The 21,672-nt window shown below is 36.9% G+C and overlaps 1 protein-coding gene across 3 annotated transcripts; it reads right to left on the bottom strand.

The window, feature by feature from the left end:
* Nucleotides 1-89: 89 nt before the first annotated feature.
* ttll4 (tubulin tyrosine ligase-like family, member 4) lies at nucleotides 90-16,313 on the bottom strand. Of its 3 annotated transcripts, XM_051709074.1 has the most exons (19): nucleotides 16,218-16,313; nucleotides 13,293-14,656; nucleotides 10,183-10,253; nucleotides 9,974-10,025; nucleotides 8,530-8,648; nucleotides 8,330-8,440; nucleotides 7,424-7,500; nucleotides 7,047-7,241; nucleotides 6,872-6,954; nucleotides 6,656-6,784; nucleotides 6,002-6,124; nucleotides 5,763-5,861; nucleotides 5,531-5,665; nucleotides 4,438-4,575; nucleotides 4,134-4,230; nucleotides 3,746-3,956; nucleotides 3,554-3,624; nucleotides 1,762-1,841; nucleotides 90-1,650 (listed from the first exon to the last, which is right to left on the bottom strand). In XM_051709074.1, the coding sequence occupies exons 2-19, from the start codon at nucleotides 14,591-14,593 to the stop codon at nucleotides 1,467-1,469; spliced, it is 3,276 nt and encodes a 1,091-aa protein (XP_051565034.1). In that variant the 5' UTR covers nucleotides 14,594-14,656; nucleotides 16,218-16,313; the 3' UTR covers nucleotides 90-1,466. The 3 variants fall into 3 exon arrangements, with proteins under 3 accessions (XP_051565034.1, XP_051565036.1, XP_051565035.1); XM_051709076.1 differs by lacking the exons at nucleotides 9,974-10,025; nucleotides 10,183-10,253; nucleotides 13,293-14,656; nucleotides 16,218-16,313 and adding an exon at nucleotides 9,267-9,729; XM_051709075.1 differs by lacking the exons at nucleotides 90-1,650; nucleotides 1,762-1,841; nucleotides 3,554-3,624; nucleotides 3,746-3,956 and having other exon boundaries at nucleotides 4,131-4,230; nucleotides 4,371-4,575.
* Between the last annotated feature and the right edge of the window lie 5,359 nt (nucleotides 16,314-21,672).

Below are 21,672 nucleotides of genomic sequence, written 5' to 3'. Positions count from 1 at the left end.
GGACAAGTTTTACACCTCTATCGGGATTCTACAACACATAACACATTGATGATTCACTGACTTGTAAATTAATGTCTAATTGAAAACAGTTGTCAACAGAAATGCATATCTTTAATGTTTACATTAAAAACAACTGTTACTGCATTGGGTGTTTAACAGTGGTCACACCAATGTTAGATCCAGCATCTAATCATTCTTCTTGTACAGATATCCAACGCCATCAGTAATAAACTTTTCAAGACTTATTTGCACACTATTTTTGCCTCTTGTGACTGGATGATTATGTGCCTTTGGATGCATGTGTGTTCACAATTTCAATCTCTTTCCAAGGCTGGATCTGGTCACTTAACACATTGTGTAAGTGGAGGTAAAGTCACTGATTACATTAGTAGACTAAACATGCATTTTCAGTGTTCAGTGGTGACAAAATACACACTGCCTGTATGCAAAACTATTTCTATAACCTATCCATGCCATTGAAATACCAGACAGCCAAGTACTTTGGTCAAACATTTGCAATATCCTCAAAATAACCACAGGCACAAGTGATATTGTAGGCACATCCTGCTCCACAGGAACACTCATAATATTCATCCCATAGATTCAGCTTTTAAGGAAATGGAGGTTTAAAAAAAGAAACAAAACTAATGTCATATTTCAAATAGCAATTTTAATTTAAAAACTTCAACCTGAGCATGTTACGTCTCTTCAACAAGGAATTCAAATGTCAATAATAGGCTTGACAGCATTTTTTTTTTTTTAGAATGGTATCTCTTTTCCAAACTTCACAGTTTCATTCCACACGTTTAAATACAACCAGCAAAACAGAGGCCTGTACCACCCCAAATGTGTGAACTAACCTTTGATGTAAACAAAGCAGAAGTATGCTATAGGCTCATATGGAAACACAATATCAAAGTCCCAAACAGGAAGAGCTCTGCCACCCACTGCTCCAATGAAGGCAAAACTTGCAGGTATGAATACTCTATACTTCCGGTCCAGAAATAAAAGTACTTTTAAAGAATATCAGCAAGGAACAGTTCACCCAAAAATGAAAATACTGTCTTCATTTACTCACTTTCATGTTGTTCCAACCTGTATGACTTTTGGAGAGAAAATGAAAGTGACAGCCTAAGGCACCATTCACTTTTTTACTGAATGGAAAAAAGATGCAATGCAAGTGAATAGTGACTGAGGCTAAAAGTCTGCCCAACAACAGCCTTTTTTTTTTTTTTTTTGGAACACAAAAGTCCTATGGGTTGGAACAACATGAGGGTGAATAAATGAGAGAATTTTCATTTTTGGGTGAACTATCCCTTTAACACTCATCTAGTCAAATATACAACATTAACAGATCTGCTAGGTGCTTCAGCTGAGATATGACATATACACAACTTTGTGTGTATATATGTGTGTGCGTATCTTTGTGCATTGTTTCGAAGCCACGAATGTCCAGTGTTTAACTGTCAAGCTGGAAGGTCATCATGGCGACGCAGGCTCTCACTGGCCAGACTGGAGCTGGAGGTGGGACTGGGGCTTAGGCAAATGGTACTTAGCAAGCTCATGTCTGGAAGACTTGCAGTGACTGACTGAACCTCATGATCAGAGTCGTTGTCATCTTCAGCATTAGACCTCTGAGTGACTATCACTCTGAGGAGGAACCACACAGAGAGAAAGGAAGAATAAGATCAAATGTAAGATGTTCAAAGCGTAAGGAACATCCTTAGCCAAAGTAATATGGTTTTAGGTGCGTGCACATACCCAGATCTAGTGAGCTGACATCTGTAGGATGTTAAACTGTGGGTGTCAGATCTGTGACCACGGTAAGACTTGGAAGACCACTATGAATAAAACATGTGTAACATTTAATAAAATAATGATTCAATCTTACTTGAAAAATAATCTGAAATAAAAATTGACCCCATTAATACAAATCCCTAAAATTTTTATTGCTGTCAGTCAATTAAAATTTGCAAAATCGCGATTAATCACAATTTTTCTTTGTTAAAGGGATAGTTCATCCCAAAATGAAAATTCTCTCATTATTCACTTAACCTGATGCCATCCCAGATGTGTATGACTGTCTTTCTTCAGCAGAACACAAATGAAGATTTTTAGAAGAAGATAGAGCTCTGTCAGGTCCTTATAATGGATGTACATGGGTTCCAGTACTTTGACGGTCCAAAACTAACATTTAAGCAGCAAAAAAGTAATCCATGTGACTCCAGTCGATCAATGAATGTCTTCTGAAGCAAATTGATACGTTTGTGTAAAAAATGTATCCATAGTTAAAACGTTATTAACTTTTAAAAAGCACTTCCTGCCAGCAGCTGATGCATTATGTAGCTGCCGTGTGACATAAGCGCATCGGCGAGTTCATGTGAGAATTTGGAAGCAGCACTTATTTAAAACAGGAGAACGAACGTCACGTGAGAGTTCGGCCATTTCAAACAGCATCAGAGCCCTGGATGGAAGCACAGATTTAAAGTTTATAAATGTTTTAATTATTGAATTGTTTCTTACATAAACCTTTCGATTTGCTTCAGAAGACATTCATTGATCAACTGGAGTCACAAGGATTACTTTTTTGCTGCTTAAAAGTTAGTTTTGGACCGTCAAAGTGCTGGAACCCATGTACATCCATTATAAAGACCTGACAGAGCTCTATCTTCTTCTAAAAATCTTCATTTGTGTTCTGCTGAAGAAAGACAGTCATACACATCTGGGATGGCATCAGGTTAAGTGAATAATGAGAGAATTTTCATTTTGGGGGAACTATTCCTTTAATCGTGATTAATCGCTTATTTTGAAAGTGCTGAAATTTGACTCTAAATATACTTTTCCTGTCAAAACACATTTCCTTCTTAGGACAGAAAACAAAACAATATGTAATGATATAATGTTTTATTAACATTTTCAAAAAAATAAAATAGCACCAACTCAAGTCACATTAAACTTTTCCCAAAGTCTAAGTGGGAGTTTGACTAATTAAAAAGAACCAGTCCCCCAACATGTAGCATATTCATTGCAATGGGCTTAAAATCTCGTAAACTCTCTTCCTCCACAATATTAATCAGCCAGACAAATACTTGATTTCCATCTAGGCTCGTTTTGTACAACAAATAATGTTAAGAGCTCCTTTCCCCATCACTTTATCACTAACACTAAATTACTGCTGTGTGTGCTGTGAAGCGTGCGTCAGTGTAATGACTGCGGACGGACACGGCGCAAAGGTTTCCCCCTTCCAACAAGTGTTTATGCTGGTTAATACTGTATTAACGGTAAATGCGTTTATCGCAATTAAGAAAATCAAACACGTTAAACTTTAATTAATCGCATGCTTTAAAGCGTTAATTTTGACAGCTCTAATTTTAATGTAGGGAGTGAGGAATGTATAGAACTTTATAAATTATAGGTTTTCAAATTATGTGGAAATTTGCAGAGTTTAAACAATATTAACTACAAATACCATAGCTAAATTATCTAATCAAAACCTGCCCTACATTATTTCCTGCCAAATATTTTGCCTCACTCTGCTCACTTCAGAACTTACGTGATGAACAGAATCTGCGAGGTTACCCAGGTGCACCTTCCTCTCACACAAATCCTTCAGTAGACTGATACCTAAACAGTACAACATGAGTCAACCTCAGTTACACAAACCGGGACAGTGGAACAGATAATGAACAAACATGCAAACAGTCTTCAAAATATAGGTATCCAAGACAAGTCACATTACACACACCTTTGCTCCTGGTGAGCCAGTATTTCTGTTCCCATTGGTTGAGGAGAATGTTGAGGTATCGCGGTTGCTCAAAGAAGCGGAGGTAGCGGGAGGAAGCGTGAGAGGGAAAAACTCGCTCAAAATCTCCTTTACGACTTAACTCGTCCTCACTCTCTGCCAGGACATGCACATCATCAGGTGTCAGCACGTCCAGAACTGTGGCACAGAAATCCTACACACAAAATATTTTACTTAAATATTTTCAAATGTGCGTGAGATTGGATACATTCATCAGTAAGTATCAGCTTGGACGTTATGTGATGTTTGGACAATGCTTTCAGTGTAGCTCTCACAGCAATCAGTCATCAATATCTCAATATATGATGAAAGATCGGATGTGTTTGTGTACCTGGTCACCTAAGCGCTGGCTTAGATAAAAGGCTCTCTTAACTTTCTCATCAGTCGAAATATCCGATCTCCAGTTCTCTCTTGCAATTCCACATAAACTGAAACGAACAAAAATAGTAAAACCTCCATAAGAGACAAGCAGAAATGATTAGGAAAAGTCTCATATATTGCATATACATGCATTACATAAATGAATTGTGTAATGTACATAAATATAATTAATTAAAAATGAAATTACCTGGGAAAATGAAAACTTTTACTTTGTCTTGTTTTACTGTGCAATACAGTGTAATACCAGCACTGACCTGCTGGTCGAGCTGCTAGCACTGGAACTGGATGGAGTGATGTCTTCTGTCAATGGCAGCACAAAGCCAGCGAGGTTCAGCAGGTCCCGTATCATCTGACCCTTAATGCTGACGTCCAGCGGTGTGTTAGAATGCAGGCTAGAGAGGGTGTGAGAGCCACAAGAAACTCTCTGATAAACATAACTGGTAAAAAAGTTCAATGAAACAAAACAGATAGGAAAATTGTTTCATACATAAGTATGCAGTTAAATTAACATATTTTGTGGGAAAAATACTCAGGTTCAGTGTATCTACAGTAAGAGCCCATCACTGAAGAACATCTTGATCTTATATTATTGACGGTGTCTGGAAGTAACTAACTAAAAGTAGTAGACATTACTTGACTACATTTTTCAGCAGCATGACAACATATCAGCTGTTCAAATAGTTCCAAACAGTGCAGCTTTACCAGTAACAAGCTATTATTTTCTAGCAATTTGCAAAGTAGCGTGACAAAATGTTACATCATGGCTTATATGTCATACTATATTGCACATACAACATTACGACTGAGTGAGCTTAATATCCTAAAACACATTCACCTAAGATGTCTCCATCTCAGAGAGCATTGGAAAGCCTGATTCATTTGAATGAATTTGTTCACTGTGGCAAGTCCATTTCCCAATAATGGAGTCATTACTCCATACTAGTGTTTACAGAAGTCATTTTTCATGTCTTTTTTGCAAAGTGCTTTTTTATTGTTTATTACCTCAATGTAATGACTGCGGGTGGACACGCACATACACATGTATACAAGTATGAGGCTGTCACTCTAATTGAGATCCTTATTATTTGTGCTAGATAAAAATGGCTCAGTTTCAATAATGTATCCCAATATTTACATAATATAACTTTAACGTAGTTAGCTAGTTTTTATTAGTAACTTGTAGTGTAGAAATTAATTTTTCAAAAGAGTCCTTTGATTGTAGTCTAACTACTCTTGAGTAACTTGTAACTTGGCAAACTATAGTTTCAAAGTATCTTCCCCTGAAACTCAGAATTGGTTTGTTTCAAAGTTGAGCTTCTGCTGAAGGGCAGTTCCTGCATGATGTACCTGGGTGAGATGTTCACCTCCAGCACCCATGGCTTCAGATTCTCATCCAGCATGATGTCAAAGCCAAAAAGCTCATGACAGCTGTAGGGAGAACGGACATGCATCTTCACCAAAGTGTTCACATATGGGTCAGACCTGCCATGGGAAGACACACATAAATGTGTACACATACACAAGTCAAATAAATTACCCCAAAACACTTAGAAACAGACTATAGCTGTATGACACTTACGCAATGATGGTCTTGATGACCATATCTTTGATCTTATCCCATATGAGAGAGGTGTTGATTCCCTGAGAGCCCAGGTACTGCCAAAGTGCCTTCAAAGCCCTGCAGTAGCATTACAGTTAATTTCTATCCTGAGTCCAGTTTTAATATTTCACTTACAATGGTTATCATGAGTGATCCATATCTAACCAGTATAGAACAGGCTCACCCTTGATTCCGGAGCAATTTCGTTTTATTCTTACCATTTATGGCCCTGACAGGCTTTGTCATCACTGTTACTCTGATACTCAGAGTTCTTCTTATTTACACTGTAGTTTGTAAGGTGCATAAACTTGTTGCTGAGGGTTTTCATAGAAGGAGAGTACCTGTTTTGAGTAGAAGACAGAAAACACCTTCAATGAAGTTTATATCTCAACTTGTTTCCCCCAAGATGCAAGCAATTAAAGTGCCAGTTCTCACAAAAATGAAAATTCTGTCATTTACTCACCCTCATGTTGTTCCAAACCCTGTATGCTGTTATTTTTCCGTGGAACACACACTATACATTTTCTTCACATAGATCTTTTCCATACAATGACAGTTCATAGTGAACATGGGCTGACAAGCGCCAAAAATGACTATAAAGCAAAGAAAAATATGGCTTGTGCACCATATTACAAGTCATCTGAAGCCATACGATAGCTTTGTGCATTGTTGTATGAAATAGATCCATGTGAAGATTCTTTAAAAAGATGTTTTTTTGTGGTCCACATAAAAACATTAGCATAGGGATCGGAACGAAATGAGGGTAAATAAATGACACAAATTTTATTTTTAGGTTATTTGTTCCTTTAACACAATATCTTATTTGTAAATGTTTAAATGCAGTCACTTTTAATGCAATTACATATACTTACTTGCAGCTTGCAAAACGGACTAGTCCATCGTTAAAGATGTAAACACGGAGTGGGTCGTAAGAGGTCACATACACATAGATACGCAGATCAAACTTATTCCCACTGATGAGGTAGGGCTTGTGAAGATATCTGCAGAAATACAGATCAGCCAGTTTAACAGTTAAAAATACACAGCTGAAATCTCTTTTAACAAGACATCTTCCATTATCTACATACTTCTGCACGAGGAGTGGTCTCTTGCGTGGCATTTGGCTCCACTTGTGAATGACCTGAATGCCAATTCCACGTGCAGATGCAGGCTAAAAACAAGAAACGGCAGCTCATCAATGACAAGATTTTTACAGAGCAATTTCACAACAGCTCTTGTGGTGTCTAGTTATTTTGATGGTACCGGTTTGACAATCCATTTCTGCTTGCTGCCTCCATCCTCCCAGGCCTTCCTCAGAAGCTTGATATCCTGTGGTAGAATGAAGGAGCGTGGGAAGAAGCCAAACTCTCTCTTGCCATAGTGTGCCTGCATCTTGGACAGGTTCCTCCACAGTCTGTCCTTCCGCCCAATCTGAAAGGAGCCTGGAAAGTGGTTCAGCTGCCAAACAGAAATGCATGCTTGTTAACACTCATCTGACAGGAAGTATTTGGCAATTATGAAAAGCATCAAATTAATACCAGTCACTTGACAGATCATTTTCCGGGTCATATAAGATGATAAACAACTACAATATGTTAATAAAAAGATGGTAAAACACACAGCTAAATAACTATACATACCTTCTGGTACTCTCTAATGGCCTTGAACCCTGGTGACTTCATATGGTGACCCCAGCAGCCCAGCCAATCATGACTCTCTAGAATCAACAACAGCATATGACACAACAGATTGCAGACTAAAGCGAGCATTGATAACTGTGGTAGTATAGTAGCTTACAAAGCTTTTCAGCTAACAAACTGAGAGTTTTCAATACTCTCCCACAGTTTAACATCTCTTACAACACAACATGAAAAAAGAAGGCTGCTAAAGGAATATTCCGGGTTCAATACAAGTTAAGCTCAATCGACAGCATTTATGGTATAATATTAATTTCCGTAAAAATACATTTCAAATTGTCCCTCCTTTTCTTAAAAAAAATAAAAAATAAAATAAAAGAATCTGTGTTCCAGTGAGTCACTTACAATGGAAGTGAATGGGGAAACTTTTTGGAGGGTTTAAACACAGAAATGTGAAGCTTATAATTTTATAAAAGCACTTGCATTAATTCTTCTGTTAAAACTCGTGTATTATTTGAGCTGTACAGTTGTTTAAATTGTAATTTTTACAGTCGTTTTAGGGTTTGTTGACATTACATCGTCATGGCAACAAAGTTGTAAAATTGGCTGTAACTTTACACAGAAAAGGTTAGTAAGTGATTTTATCACACTACAATTATGTTAAAACAAATATTGTTTGTCTTGTGGCTATACTTTTGAAACAGTGAGTATTTTAACGTTTATGAATTGATCCCATTCACTTCCATTGTAAGTGCCTCACTGTAAACCAGATTTTTATTTTATTTTTATTTTTTTTTAAAGAAAAGGAGGGACAGGTCACAGTGTATTTTTGTGGTAATCAATATTATGCCACAAATGCTGTCGATTGAGCTTAACTTGTATTGAACCCAGAATATTCCTTTAACTTACTTTTAGTGGCTTTAAAGTGTGATCTGGAGATGGCATTTTTCACTACATTGGGAGTGACTGTAGTTATCTTCCATTTGAGTAGCTTCCTCTGTTCAGGAGGCAACAACTCCACTGTAAAATGGGGGAAAAATACATAATTAAGGAATAATACTATAAATGAAAGGTAACGGCTTGAACGACTTATGTATGTGTGTGCCAACCTCTTTCATCGGCAGTGCTGAAGTACAGTGTGGGGGGCATGTGGGGGAAGAGACTGGGCACAAGAGCGGATCTCTCCACCAGATCCCCCTCCACATCAGGACTCATGGGATCCTCGACACTAGAAAACACAAGCACTATTAGTACAATCAATATTACACTAGGCATGTGCAAAACTACATATTTTCAAAATAGACTAATCATTTTAAAGTACAAAAATTACTGACAGATATTTAACAAATAAAAGGATAAATAGCTTGAAAAAACTATCCTAGTTCTCTGAAAATGGAGACCATAAGATTGTGTATACAAACAGGACAATTTTTTACATCAGGCATTTTGAGTCCGACAGTAAACGTCTTGAAATTTATAGTTGAAAGCGGTAGATTTGCTACACAATTTGTACTTCGATAGCTATAGCGGCAGTGCTTTAAAGAGGATGAATTTAGAGACAACTACCCTTGAGAGAGCTTTTGCATGCTGAAAATACTGCTCACCATACTGCTAAGATTACCATTTTGCCCATCCCTACAACACACGGCTTCTAAATATACGAAACATTTCAACTATTTAAAATATGATTAGAGAATGGATAAGTGAAATCGCAAACCAGTTTTCAGTTCTTATTGCAAAATATGCATACTGTTGTTGTAACCTTTTACAACAGTACAAGAACAGTGTTGAAGACATTATTTTCATTTAAAGCCCTATGGAAACAATATGTAAAAACATAACTTACATGACAGTCATGTAGCACAAAGTAGCCTGCAGATGTTCTCGTTTCAAAACTTTGGATACAACTGGCACTAACTCGCAAAAGGTTTAAGGTAAAACTCAACAAGTGCCTTTACTTTGAGTGGTAAACAACCCCCCAAAAAAACTAAACCAGAAAACACCTACTACAAACAAACCCATCCGCTGGATGCCACCTCATGACAATGGTTCCACAGGCATGACACAATCAACTACACACTAATTTTTCTGTTATAGAGGGCAGCTCTACTTCTATCACACAAGCACAATTGTAGGACCATTCTACAGGCCTCTGCTTTAAAGCTTTTCATGACAGCAACCACTAGAACATAAAAGTCAGGTACTCCTCTGTGTGTTCATCGTACTATCACCATGGTCATGTCAGGTGACCAGAGGAAAAGCATGAAAAGTGGCTCTTCCACTGTTATCTAGCTAAAATACTTAGCCTTACTTCTTACTCAAAAACTCTGTGTTAAGAGTAAACCTTCAGCAGATCACCAGCAATCGAGACAAAGCCAGGATTAGCAAACAAAGAGATCTTTGAATAAGCAAAAAAGGGGTATTTAGCTGAACATGTGTGTCTGTGTCAAGACAATGCATTCATAATGTAAAACACAAAACACATCATATACAATACTGAGATTTTTCCTTGCATAATTAAATGTTTTCAAATTAAAAAGACTAATTAATTACTTTGATGAGGCTGCCATGGATGTTGTCGAGGAGATGTCACAATCCGAGTCATCTAGGAAAAAAAATAAAGCAACATTGGCTTTAATGAAACACAGCCAGACAATGGCAAAGGGTAACCAAAGTTGACAGTGACCTTAAACAAATAACACCAAATAAGTTCTGGGTAAGTTTGCTGAGGTTTAAGTAACAGTAAGAGACAGTTTTGTTACCATCACCACTGAAGTTATTCTCCAGCTTATCTGGAAGCTCCTCCTCATCACCATCTATAAGTATTTCTTGTCTGAAAGTAAATGCAATAAAAATTTCAGATAGATGTACAATTGTTGGGAGTTCTAGTAGTGATGTCCAAAACCCTCATCGCATCCAAATTGCTTATGTTCTGTTGAGACAATTCTTAAAGGAATAGTTCTCCCCAAAAAAATTTGACTCACCTCACATTTACTCACCTTCATGTTGTTCCAAACCTGTATGACTTTCTTCCATGAGACACAAAAAAGGGGATATAAGCCAAAATGACAGCCTCAGTCACCATTCACATTTATTGTATGGAAAAAACACGCAATGAAAGTAAATGATGACTGAGACTAACATAATGCCTAATATCTTTTGTATTTCATAGAAAAAGTAATGCAGGTAATAGGGATGTGCGGAACGACTAATTTTACTGGCATTTAAGGAGTCGACTAGTCTAAAATGTAAGAAACCCTCAGAAAACAGTCAAAAAAACATTGGGCCTCATTCATGAAAATGTTGTAAATGTACAAAAGAATTGGGAGTCATTTCCGCGTAAAATGGAGCTCCCCGAAAACATTCCGCCGGATTCACGAACGCTTCGTATTCCCCAGATTTGTTAGCATAACATGTTTATGTTAGTAAAATCCAGACGTTCGTAAATAGAGCGCGCGTGCACGTTCATTCACAATTATAATCCACGCCCTTGAATCGCCATATATGGAGGGCTTCAGACTCGCTATTAAACATACATGTGAATGGTAATAAAAAAATTTTTTTTTTGGAGTGCATTCACATCGTAAAATATTGATTTAGCAAACATTCGCATCCAAAAATAAAGTGAGGATCTTAGTCATTTGCTGTCATCAGAGGTTCTTTTATGAATTAAACTGTCCAAGAGGTCAATAAAAATGGTTTGACATGAAGCTTTAGTGTAAAAAAAATTTCAGTTCATGCTGACAGAAGGATGTCCACCACCTATTCTGGTTCGGTGTTGCATCACCAGCATCACTGGAGAAACTTCGAGTAAATCCAACTGTACAGTGATACTTCCCTTGCAACAGGAACAATCTTCAAAGAAATTGATAGAATGCGTGAAGAAGGTCTTTGATCGAAACACTGTAAGATATTACAGATTTAAAAGCTTTATGAAAGTGCGCAAGCTTTTTCTTTTTCCGCGTTGTATTGTTTATGCACCTGCCCGCGATGTGTTCATTTATGGTTTTACCACTGACCATACGTCAACTTAACACGCGATTACCGATGCCAATACTAAATTATGAAATCTAAATAACAGAGCTTATATATATATAAATTCCAGCCAGTCACGTTAGAGGGCATTATTTTTTTTTCCGATAAAATCAAACGCAAACCCATGTCAAGAACTTCTGCTGGAAATAAGCAGAGTTGGGGAAAAAAACTATACTTTGAACAAAAATGCAAGCAACATAGAAACGTTTCTAAATAAATGCTTTTCTTCTTTTTTTTATTATTTGTTATTTTTCAAGGTTAATTTCACTCATTTAATAATTTATTATTTTTCCATTACTTAATTTCACTTCTATCAAAATGTAGTCATGGCAGTTTGTCTGAAAGAACACAACACGTTCGGATGTCTTACGCATGATTTACAAATATTTGGGAGCAGGTGTTAATTTTGTTCGTACCAACTAACGTTTTGAAAATACAAAAAACTTTGAAACATGAATCTGAAAATGTACGTCAGACCGGCTTAAACAATTTACACAAAAATGTGTTCTGCTTGCGTTTCATGAATGAGGCCCATTGTGTGTTTATGCGACCCATTTAAAACTCTTATTCTATTCCAACAACAGCCAAATCCATCTCTAAATTCCACTAAAAAGGGGCATTTATCTGCGATGTGCTTGCCTTTCATTATGATCACTGTACATTAAATATAGAACATGACACGCATTCATTGAATCAACATTAGCAAATACAGGCATATTTATTGAAAACAATTGAATGAATAGTACAGGACCAATAGAGCAACCCTAATAGCCTGTTCTAAATGGAAATCAACATTTAAAAGTTACTTAACAGTCAGGACATTGTTGAAAATAATTAACAGGTAAGCCAAATCTACAAGAGAGAAAAAAATAGCATATTTCATGACGTGCATTAGTCTATGATCTATTATGACAGCTGTACAGTTAAGAAAGTTAACCAATAACAGTTACAATATAAAAAATAAAATTAGCTAGAATATAAAAAAATAGGCCTGCGAGAAATGTACAATAAACCTTATGTATTGTTCTAAACATGAAGTGCACACTGAATGATAGTTTAAGCAGTTAAGCAGTCGGCACATTGTTGAACATAGCATTCTTGATCAGCAGGGTAAAATAATTTGCATACCTAGCCTAAAATAGTCATTTTCTAGACTACAAACTTGGAGCATTCACTTTTGAGGAGCAAAATTAACACGTCAACATGGTCCGGTGAAAGACGAGACTTGACTCACCTGAGGCGATTATCATGCACTTGAAAAAGTCCACTGGGTGGGAAAATAACTTACAAGCATGCACAGATTTAAAGAAGACTTATATGTGAAAACATCCACAGCGACTTGCAAGCCAATGTTTTGGAAATCTGTTTCCCGCACCATCACCGTGAACAAAGTGATTTCCATAGATTCTTTACTCGTACAAATACTGAAGCATCAGAACCGTTTAGTTGACTAGTCACATCCCTAGTTTGGAGCAACATGAGGGTGAGTAAATGATGACAGAATTTTCATTTTTGGTAGAACTTTCTCTTTTCCCTCAAGTCAAAACAATTTGTTAAACCTTTGTTAATCACTCCACTGAAAGGGAAAACTTTGGGAGAAAATGTAGGAATCAACAACTTAACACAAAAAACCACAAAAATGCTGCATGGGGAATTGGGGGAATGCTTTTAAGTCATGTTTCAAAATGAAACAGTGACTGTTTTTTGAAAACGTGGATTGAAATGAACTATTTAATGAGCTGATTCACTAAAATGAATCTGACTTCCTAATGCGAAGATCTCTAAAGAACTACATGCATAAATGGTACTAGTAAAGTTAAATAATAAATGCACACACCTCTGAACATCGGCATCATCCTGCTCTTCTTTAAGTTCCATGGGGCAAAGTCCTGTGTCCATATGAGAGAATTCTTCCTTTGTGAGGTGAATGGCAGATATCTGGTTTGTCACTGTGTAAACAGACGGTGACCGAGGAGAGGCCATATTGTGGCCCTTTGCCTCTGGAATGGCACTGAGGGCACTGTTGGTTTCAGTGGGTGTAAAACACAGTTCCTTATCTTCATAAGTAAGGCAGATGGGCACAGTACTATTTGTGGTTATATCATCATCTGAATTGCAGAGATGTTTCATGTTGGTTTCTGGTTGCTTGTTCAGACCATTTAGCATCCTGTGTCTTGAATGTACATTGCTTCTGGCGAGTTTTTGAACAGCAGATTCACTGGTACCTTTAACCAAACAGCATTCAATGGTATGCTCATTTCTTCTGCCATTTTCCACCAATATCTTCTCAAGCTGCAGGAAATCCTTGGCCACCTTGCTATTCATAAGCACATCTGTGCATATGTCTTTCAAAGGCACAGTTGGTTGGGTAAGTTTTTTTGCATCAGCTTTGAGGCCTCTGGAAATGGTTCCATTGCAGTGAGAGCCAGATTTACTAGTGGCAGTACTGTGCAAGTCACTGGTCTCTTGTTTGGAGTACGAAGGAATTTTGGCATTGGGGGGCCGCACAACTCCATTGCTGTTGTCCCAGAGCTTGTTGCTCGTCCAAAGCAAAGACTGATTAGTAGGCATGGTTTTCTCAATTACTACCGAGGCCCTTTGGGAGGAGGACTTGGGTGGGGAAGGACAGGCAGGGCAAACACAAAGCTGAGGCGAAAAAGCCCGTTTTCCTAGCAGTCCTGTCTTTAGCCGAAATGGAGCAAGGTTCCAGTGGGGTTGACAGTTGTAGGTAGTCGGCTCCTGTTGACTGAGGCTATGGCACGCAGCAGGAGCAGCATTAATATGTGACAAGCTCTTAGATAAAACACTGTGTGTATTTAAACCATCACTAGCACCATTCAAAGAATTAGCACCTGGGCTCTGTGCATGGCTGAGTCTTACGGCAGAGGTGGTAGAGGCTATGGGCACATGTGGATAGGCACGTTGTGAGGGGATCCCTGAGACACAATAGGGCTGATCATACAGCACTCTCACATTAGGCTGAGACACTGAATCACCCTCGCCAGCTTGCGATCTCTTTCTTTCAGTGTTGGAGGACCCTCGTACATTGGGTGAATGGACTACAGCAGACTTGGCTTGAACGATGAGGGCTGGCCGTGATGCCCCATTCCTCAAGTCTTCAACTTCACTGGAGGCCATTAATTGCCATCTCACACCACCCCGTCATGGGCTCAGGCACACACTTAAGTAAAGAATCTACATCTGTAAGTGAGAGAGAGAAATAATTGGACACTGATCTAAAGCTCATGCTGACTTTTAACATTTCCTTGTGGCTCTTACATTTGATTTCAACATGTTACCAACAGACGAAGTTACCGTCTACAAACAAATGCTTGCTGTTTTTTTGGCCCCCCAAGTAAAAACTGCTTTCAAAGGGTGCTTCGCTCAAATTGAGCTTAAACTGCCCCTCAAAAAAACTGTCTGTGGGGTTGAAACACCCCATTTCCAAAAGATTATTGGAGATTTAGGCTTTTATACATTTTCATCAGTTTTGGACAAAATCAGAATTTAACATTATTTATGATATTTCACAGATCACCATGACTGCTATCACATCTGCTATAACAAGACCATAATCATAAAAGTATATTGGACCAAGATAAAATGGTTTTGCCGATAGATTTTTCACTGTATATCATAAATGTCCAATTTGCAGATGTTGCCGGGCAGATTTCCATTTATATGTAATTGACAGGTACAAATTATTTGAATTAATCCTTATTACTGAACAAATGTCACCAATAAGACCCTTGACAGACAGGCCGATGTTACGCTGGCTTGAGAGCAAGTTTTACTTGGCACAAGCTTTCATAATGTACAGAATCACCATATGTGATTCATCATCCATGACTTTAACAGATTTTACTAATTTTCATGAAATTGTCAGGTCTGGATATCACAATTTTAAAAATCCCTTATATTTCCAGGTTTTCCATTATAACTGTGGTATATATATATATATATATATATATATATATATATATATATATATATATGTCATTCTGTATTTGAAATTATGAGCAAATACTCTTTATTCACCACTGCATCCATATTCACCATAACAGTAAATGTGTGTATACAGTATATGTACTTATCTAAAACTCTATTTGGTCTGAAATATACTGGGATGGGAGATGATGGATGGGCACCAATAAAGCCCAAAAATGCTTTTTATGTGGGCAGCTCACAAGGTTTAGAGGCACAGCCAGTGTTCTCAGTCTGATTTTCAGGGAACTTAGGCCAACAGAAATGCCAATACATTCAAACAGCATTTCATGAGGTTAGCCAACACTAACACCTTCCCTTTCCAGACTTAAGAACCAGCTTGATATGATTTTGGACTTTCCCTTTGGTTGGCATTGAGCTTTGGGCAAGCTAACACGTATGAACAGTGCTTTATTTTTATTTTTTTAAAGGAGTCACAGCAGACATAAAGACATTGTCTCAAAATGTAGTGAGCTGCCTGCCTAGACAGCATTTCTGGGCATCTTATGCGCGTTATAAGCTGTCTACGTACGCAGCGCACTCAATTTTGAGACACAGCCAAAGTGAGGCTAAGTGTTAGCCTGTTAGCTTACAACACAACACTCGCCTCATAGTGATGCAACATTTTCTCTTTACATACAATATTACCAGCACCTTTCTGTAAAGGACAAGCACGTATTTTTTAATCCTATGATTTAGTAAAATATACAGATTTAGGTTTATTTCAATAACTGATCAAGAAAAAAAAGAAAAGAAAAGAAAAGAAAAAACTTCTTACCGGCTCTGTATGACAGAGTGATTTCTACAGTTGCCGCAGACTCGTGAGTCTCGTGCTCGAGAATCCCGCCTCGTGCTGCCTGAGCTGCTGCCTGCCTATCTGCCATAAACACACACACGCCTGAACCATAATAAAAGTTTAATCTGTTCATAAAATTTTGACATTTTAAACTAGATGAAGTGTGTAACTGTAAACTTGCATACATGAATGCATAAATGCATACATAAAGAGAAAATATTATTTTAACTGTCCTTTGTTTTAGGATATCCATTTTGTATAAATGTGGTGGATGGCAGATTAATTGTTATACTATAATAATAATAATACCTTTAATAAAATGAAAATGAAAATAAAATATGTACACTCACAGAAAATTCTGATAAAAGGAGAAAGTTCTCAAAAAGTAATTAGTCATTTACCTTGTGAAAAATTTAGGATTTTAGGGATAGACTTGTATATTAAACTGAATTATCGCCAACTAAAATAGAGGACAACCACTCTTCTAAAGCAAGGGATGCTTTCTGTGCCCAAGCCTGAGCTACTTAGTGGCTAAAGTAATTCAATATCCTTTCCAGTTATTGAAAACTCCTTTACAGAATGAAGTAACCCAGTATCACCGTATCACACGCACTTAAAATTAAATATGCATTGTGACAAACCACCTGCAATTCAAACTCTCAGCAGGTCACCATGATGCTGTGCCCTTACCAGTTGACACACATACTTACAGATCAAAGCAAACAAAGTTGCTAGAGAATGCACGCTCTGTTGAATTTATAGGTCCTGATGGCTTTACATTAACCTCTGTTCTAGTCCTTTCAGACTGAATTGAAAATGACTGAGGTTGTACCCTTCCAGCGACCCTGATAAAAGTCCAGTGCTGTGCTATGGTGTAAGATACGGCTTAAATTCTCAGGTGAACGAGGACTTGATCAGATCTTTTCTTCAATGAGACCTAAACTGACGTGGTATTGGATAGGGTTACATTTGCAGAACTGCAGTTGTGGTTACATCACCATGGAAAAACAAGGCGCTAGTTTGAACTATTCACACCAGGTAACTAGGCCATGGTTGAAGTTAAGTAGTCAGGGGAAATATCTAAGAATAAATGATAAAACAGGCATTATTCAGAACAAATAAACTGATGTAGATTTTTTAGTTTTTTTTTCAGGACTGCTTAGTATGTACTAAAACACAAAAGGTCCAGAATTAGTATTATTACCATAGTCTAATACACCTTAAGGACAGCCTTCATAACTGAGAAATATCTGACAGAGGTGAAACAAAAGACCAAGTGCCTCTATTCTTTCTTACTGCATATTTATTTTAAAATATGTTTAAATGTTTTATACATTTATCTATAATATATATATATATATATATATATATATATATATATATATATATATATATATATATATATATATATATATTATTCATTAAACAAGATTATTATTTAAAATTAGTATAAAAAATTATGAAATGTATTCTGTACTCTTGGTAAAACTCTAGATATATTTTCAAATAATGAAGGGGGGGGGACAAAGTTTACACACACATTATTCTGTTTACCTCGACACACACACACACACACACACACACACACACAAGCACACAGTGTCCTTCCTACCTCCTTCCATCCTTGTTACTTTTCTCTCCTTTTGTCCTTAAACATACTGTATTCTTCATGGCTACATTCTTAAACGTTGTACTTTCTATGGCCACAAAATAATTCTAAATCAACATGAGCAGTTTAAATGTGTAAAATGTAATGCAAAAATGAATGCATGATTAAATTTAAGAAATCATTCATGTAAAAAATTATTCCACATGCTCATTATTACTATGTGGTCATTTTAACCCAGCATTGTGTAAAAAACAAACAACAACAACAAACAAAAAACAACCCAGCACACTGCTTAACTCATTTACAGTTTTTCACAATTGCTAAGACACATTTCTTGAAACCTTCACCCATTTTCTCTCAACTTTAAACACAAAACCAAATCTTCAAACTACATTCACAAAACCCCTGATTCTTCTGGCAAAATCAAACAATCGCCTAAAAATCATTTAATCTGTGCTCAAAACCAAACATTGCTGTCAGATAATACACACAGCCAGTCAATATACACTACAGAGCATTCATTAAACACTACAACAAAAAATGGAGAACACAGCGTCCACGGCATGTAGTTACAAAATGTTTTTGAATTGTATATAGCAAACGCATTTTAGTAATCACAACTTAGAACAGTGAATATATTGTATACTGTAGTACTGCAAGTAATACAGTACTGAATGTCTGTATATTCAGCACTTGCATACACTGTAAATAATTTTTGTTGTTTTGACAGTATTATTGCTGTATTTTTCACCATACCTTACTGTAGAAACTGTTTACAGTATGTTACTGTCAAACTGTGCTGTATACTTTAGGAAAAATGTAGCTGGAAAATAATTAGAGTAATTTACTGTTAAATTGCATGAGAACTGGCCCAATCTCAAACCTGCAAATACACAATTTAGAGGGGTAATTCGTGGTATCATTTAATGATTTATTATTTCTTTTAAAAGATGAAACCTAGGAGATGTCTTCTCTGCTTTGGATTTACTCAACTGCATAAAAATTAGAACTGTGCGGGAATGCACCTGGAAACCTATGAACGTTGAGCCTGCACTCGACTTCAGCCTTGAGAGCAGAAGCAAAGCGATCTCTTTTGATTGAAATAGGTGAGCACCAAAATCGCTCAAAACTTTAAGCAGTTTATAACAATTTTTTCAAACATTCATCATTTGACAGTGATGCACAGTAATTTTCGACAAGTATATTTGTAACGCTAAAGTTAGCAAGTTAGCCGGATACTAGATTAGTTAATATAATGGCCATTCCAAGCAATTGCAAGTTTTGAAATACTAAGTAACCAAATTACCTTGTGTGTGAACTAATGTTGTTGTATTTGTATTTACACCGGTCGAATGTGCACAACTCGCTAGACGCCCCGTTTTTTTATTTTGAGGCCACATAATTTGTCAATTTAAATAAAGTTATATTAGTTACACAAATTACATGTGGAAATGTTTCGCTTTGAATTTTATTAGATATTTATGTAAGTAAATTCAAACCATTATCTCAGTGCTTTCTGAATGTGCATAACCTTGGTTGTTAAGAGTGTATTTTCTTCCTTTTAGCTTAAATGCTGTGCTGATATAAAAACAGGACTGAAGTAACACAATATTAATTGATTTTTGTATTTTGTTCTCTAGGTCTGGGCAGGCAAAGTACTGAAGAGTGTTCTTTCAGTCATTTGGACATCTGGTGAACTTATTATTGAAGTTTTTGAATAGACCTTCATGTGTGTAGTCATAATTCACCTTTATGAGTAACATTTATGCGATATTTGAGTTGTCATTGTGTAATAAATGTGGTGTTTTTGTTTTTTTGTGTGTTTTTTCAAAAAGGCCTCAATTGTTTAATTCTTTTTTAACTTGTAATAGATTGAAGTTAGTTACCCTAACCAACTATGCAAACTATAACTGCGCTTACTGTGGTTAGTTCTACTGTATGGAACTGCAATTTAATAGACAACATACAAACAATTACAAAAGTTAATTATACTGTACAGCTAATATACTGTATTTTAGTATACATCCTACTAACAACTACTGTAATTAATTTTACAGTACAACACATACTGTAAATCATTAAACAGTATGCTGTAAACTACTGTAGATAGTTTTACAGTAGTTTTACTGTGTGGATTACAGCAACTTCCTGGCTATTTGTTGCCAGTAATTTACTGTTGATTTTACGTCAAATTTTTTTATAGTGTACTGTAGTCCAACTGCAAAAGCCCAAAGAACAAAGAAAACTCTAAATGAAAAGCACATTACAGTACACTCAAAAATGTTTTGCAACTGCAAAATCAAAGTCAATGAGAGATTAATTCTGCCTCAGCATCATGTCTTTGTGATTCATGTATTTTGTACAATTGGTTTGATCACATCATTAAAAACAAGTGTGAACAATTTTGAGTCATTGTGTGTAAACAATGACAACTGTGTTGTTACCCATCTGTTAACCACAACCACACTATTCATCTTGGTTCAAATACACTAACACCAACCAGAACAGTTCGGAACCTGGGAATGTTGGTAAATGACCAGCTTAATTTTACCGCCCACAACTCATCAACCGCCCCTCTTGCAGATTCATGCTCTACAACATCAGGAAAATCAGACCTTTACTGTCTGAATATGCTGCACAGCTCCTGGTCCAAGCTCTGGTCATTTCAAGACTGGACTACTCTAATGCTTTGTTGGCTGGCCTCCCAGCTAACACAATTAAGCCACTGCAGATGGTCCAAAATGCAGCAGCACGTCTGTTCTTCAATCAGCCAAAAAGGGCTCATGTCACCCCACTCTTGATTTCACTTCACTGGCTACCTGTAGCTGCCCAAATCAAATTCAAAGCTTTGACTCTGGCCGTCAGGACAGCCAATGGAACCGCACCCTCTTACATCAATTCACTTCTCCAGGTCTATGCTCCAACTCGCTCTCTGTGATCTATGAACGAGTGACGCCTGGTGGTCTCATCACAAAGAGGCTCAAAGTCTATTTCACGATCTTTCACTTTCGCTGCTCCACTGTGGTGGAATGAGCTTCCAACATCCACAAGATCTGCTGATACCATCTCAACATTCAAGAACCAGCTGAAAACACATCTGTTCTGTGAACACTTAACCAATCCACACTAATTGTACTAACTATTGAACTTAACTTGCACTTACTTTACACACACAAAAAAACTTCTGTCTCTTTCTTCTGCGCTAGCACCTATACTACTCCAGCCACCTTGAGAGCTTGGCAGTACAACACTGTAGATGTTGTTGAACTTTGCATGACAAATTACTTGCTATGTTCCTCATTTGTAAGTTGCTTTGGATAAAAACATCTGCTAAATGACTAAATGTAAATGTAGAAGTGTTTAATTTTTGCTGCCCATGTTTACCGTTTTGCAACACAAGTGGATCACAGTGTGAAATGAGTGAGAATGTGTTTAGAGTTTTGCAAAAGGAGTGGATGAGATTTGCAAATGGTGTCTAACTACCTGAACTTGTTTAAGGTTTTGCCAAAAGAGTGATTGATTCAACAAATGTGTTTAAGCTACTTAGCATTTGGTTCAGAGAATGAGGTTTAGTGTTTTAGCAATTCAGAAAAGTTTGAAATTTGAAGGGACTAAAAAGAGTTGTTGATTGATTTTACAAAGAGTTGCCAATTGTAAATGACAGTGCAGACTGTCTTTTTTTTTTTTTTATTATTTTTATTTTCTCCCCAATTCCCAATGCACTGTAAATCCTCGTGGTGGCGTAGTGACTCGCCTCAATCCGGGTGGCGGAGGACGAATCTCAGTTGCCTCCGTATCTGAGATGTCAATTTGCGCATCTTATCACAT

This window comes from Myxocyprinus asiaticus, chromosome 10 (assembly GCF_019703515.2).
Source record: "Myxocyprinus asiaticus isolate MX2 ecotype Aquarium Trade chromosome 10, UBuf_Myxa_2, whole genome shotgun sequence".
NCBI classification, from domain to species: domain Eukaryota; kingdom Metazoa; phylum Chordata; class Actinopteri; order Cypriniformes; family Catostomidae; genus Myxocyprinus; species Myxocyprinus asiaticus.
Note: the sequence above shows the minus strand (reverse complement) of the source record. Positions and strands in the feature narration are given on the sequence as shown.

Bases quoted from the DNA above. Each gene is read 5' to 3' on its own strand.
- ttll4 (XM_051709074.1), bottom strand. From the start codon at position 14,593: ATGGCCTCCAGTGAAGTTGAAGACTTGAGGAATGGGGCATCACGGCCA. The intron at 6,125-6,655 runs GTAAGTATATGT...TACTCAAAACAG, and splicing joins GTCCGTTTTGCAAGCTGCAA to GTACTCTCCTTCTATGAAAA. The intron at 4,576-5,530 runs GTACATCATGCA...CACCCTCTCTAG, and splicing joins GAGGTGAACATCTCACCCAG to CCTGCATTCTAACACACCGC.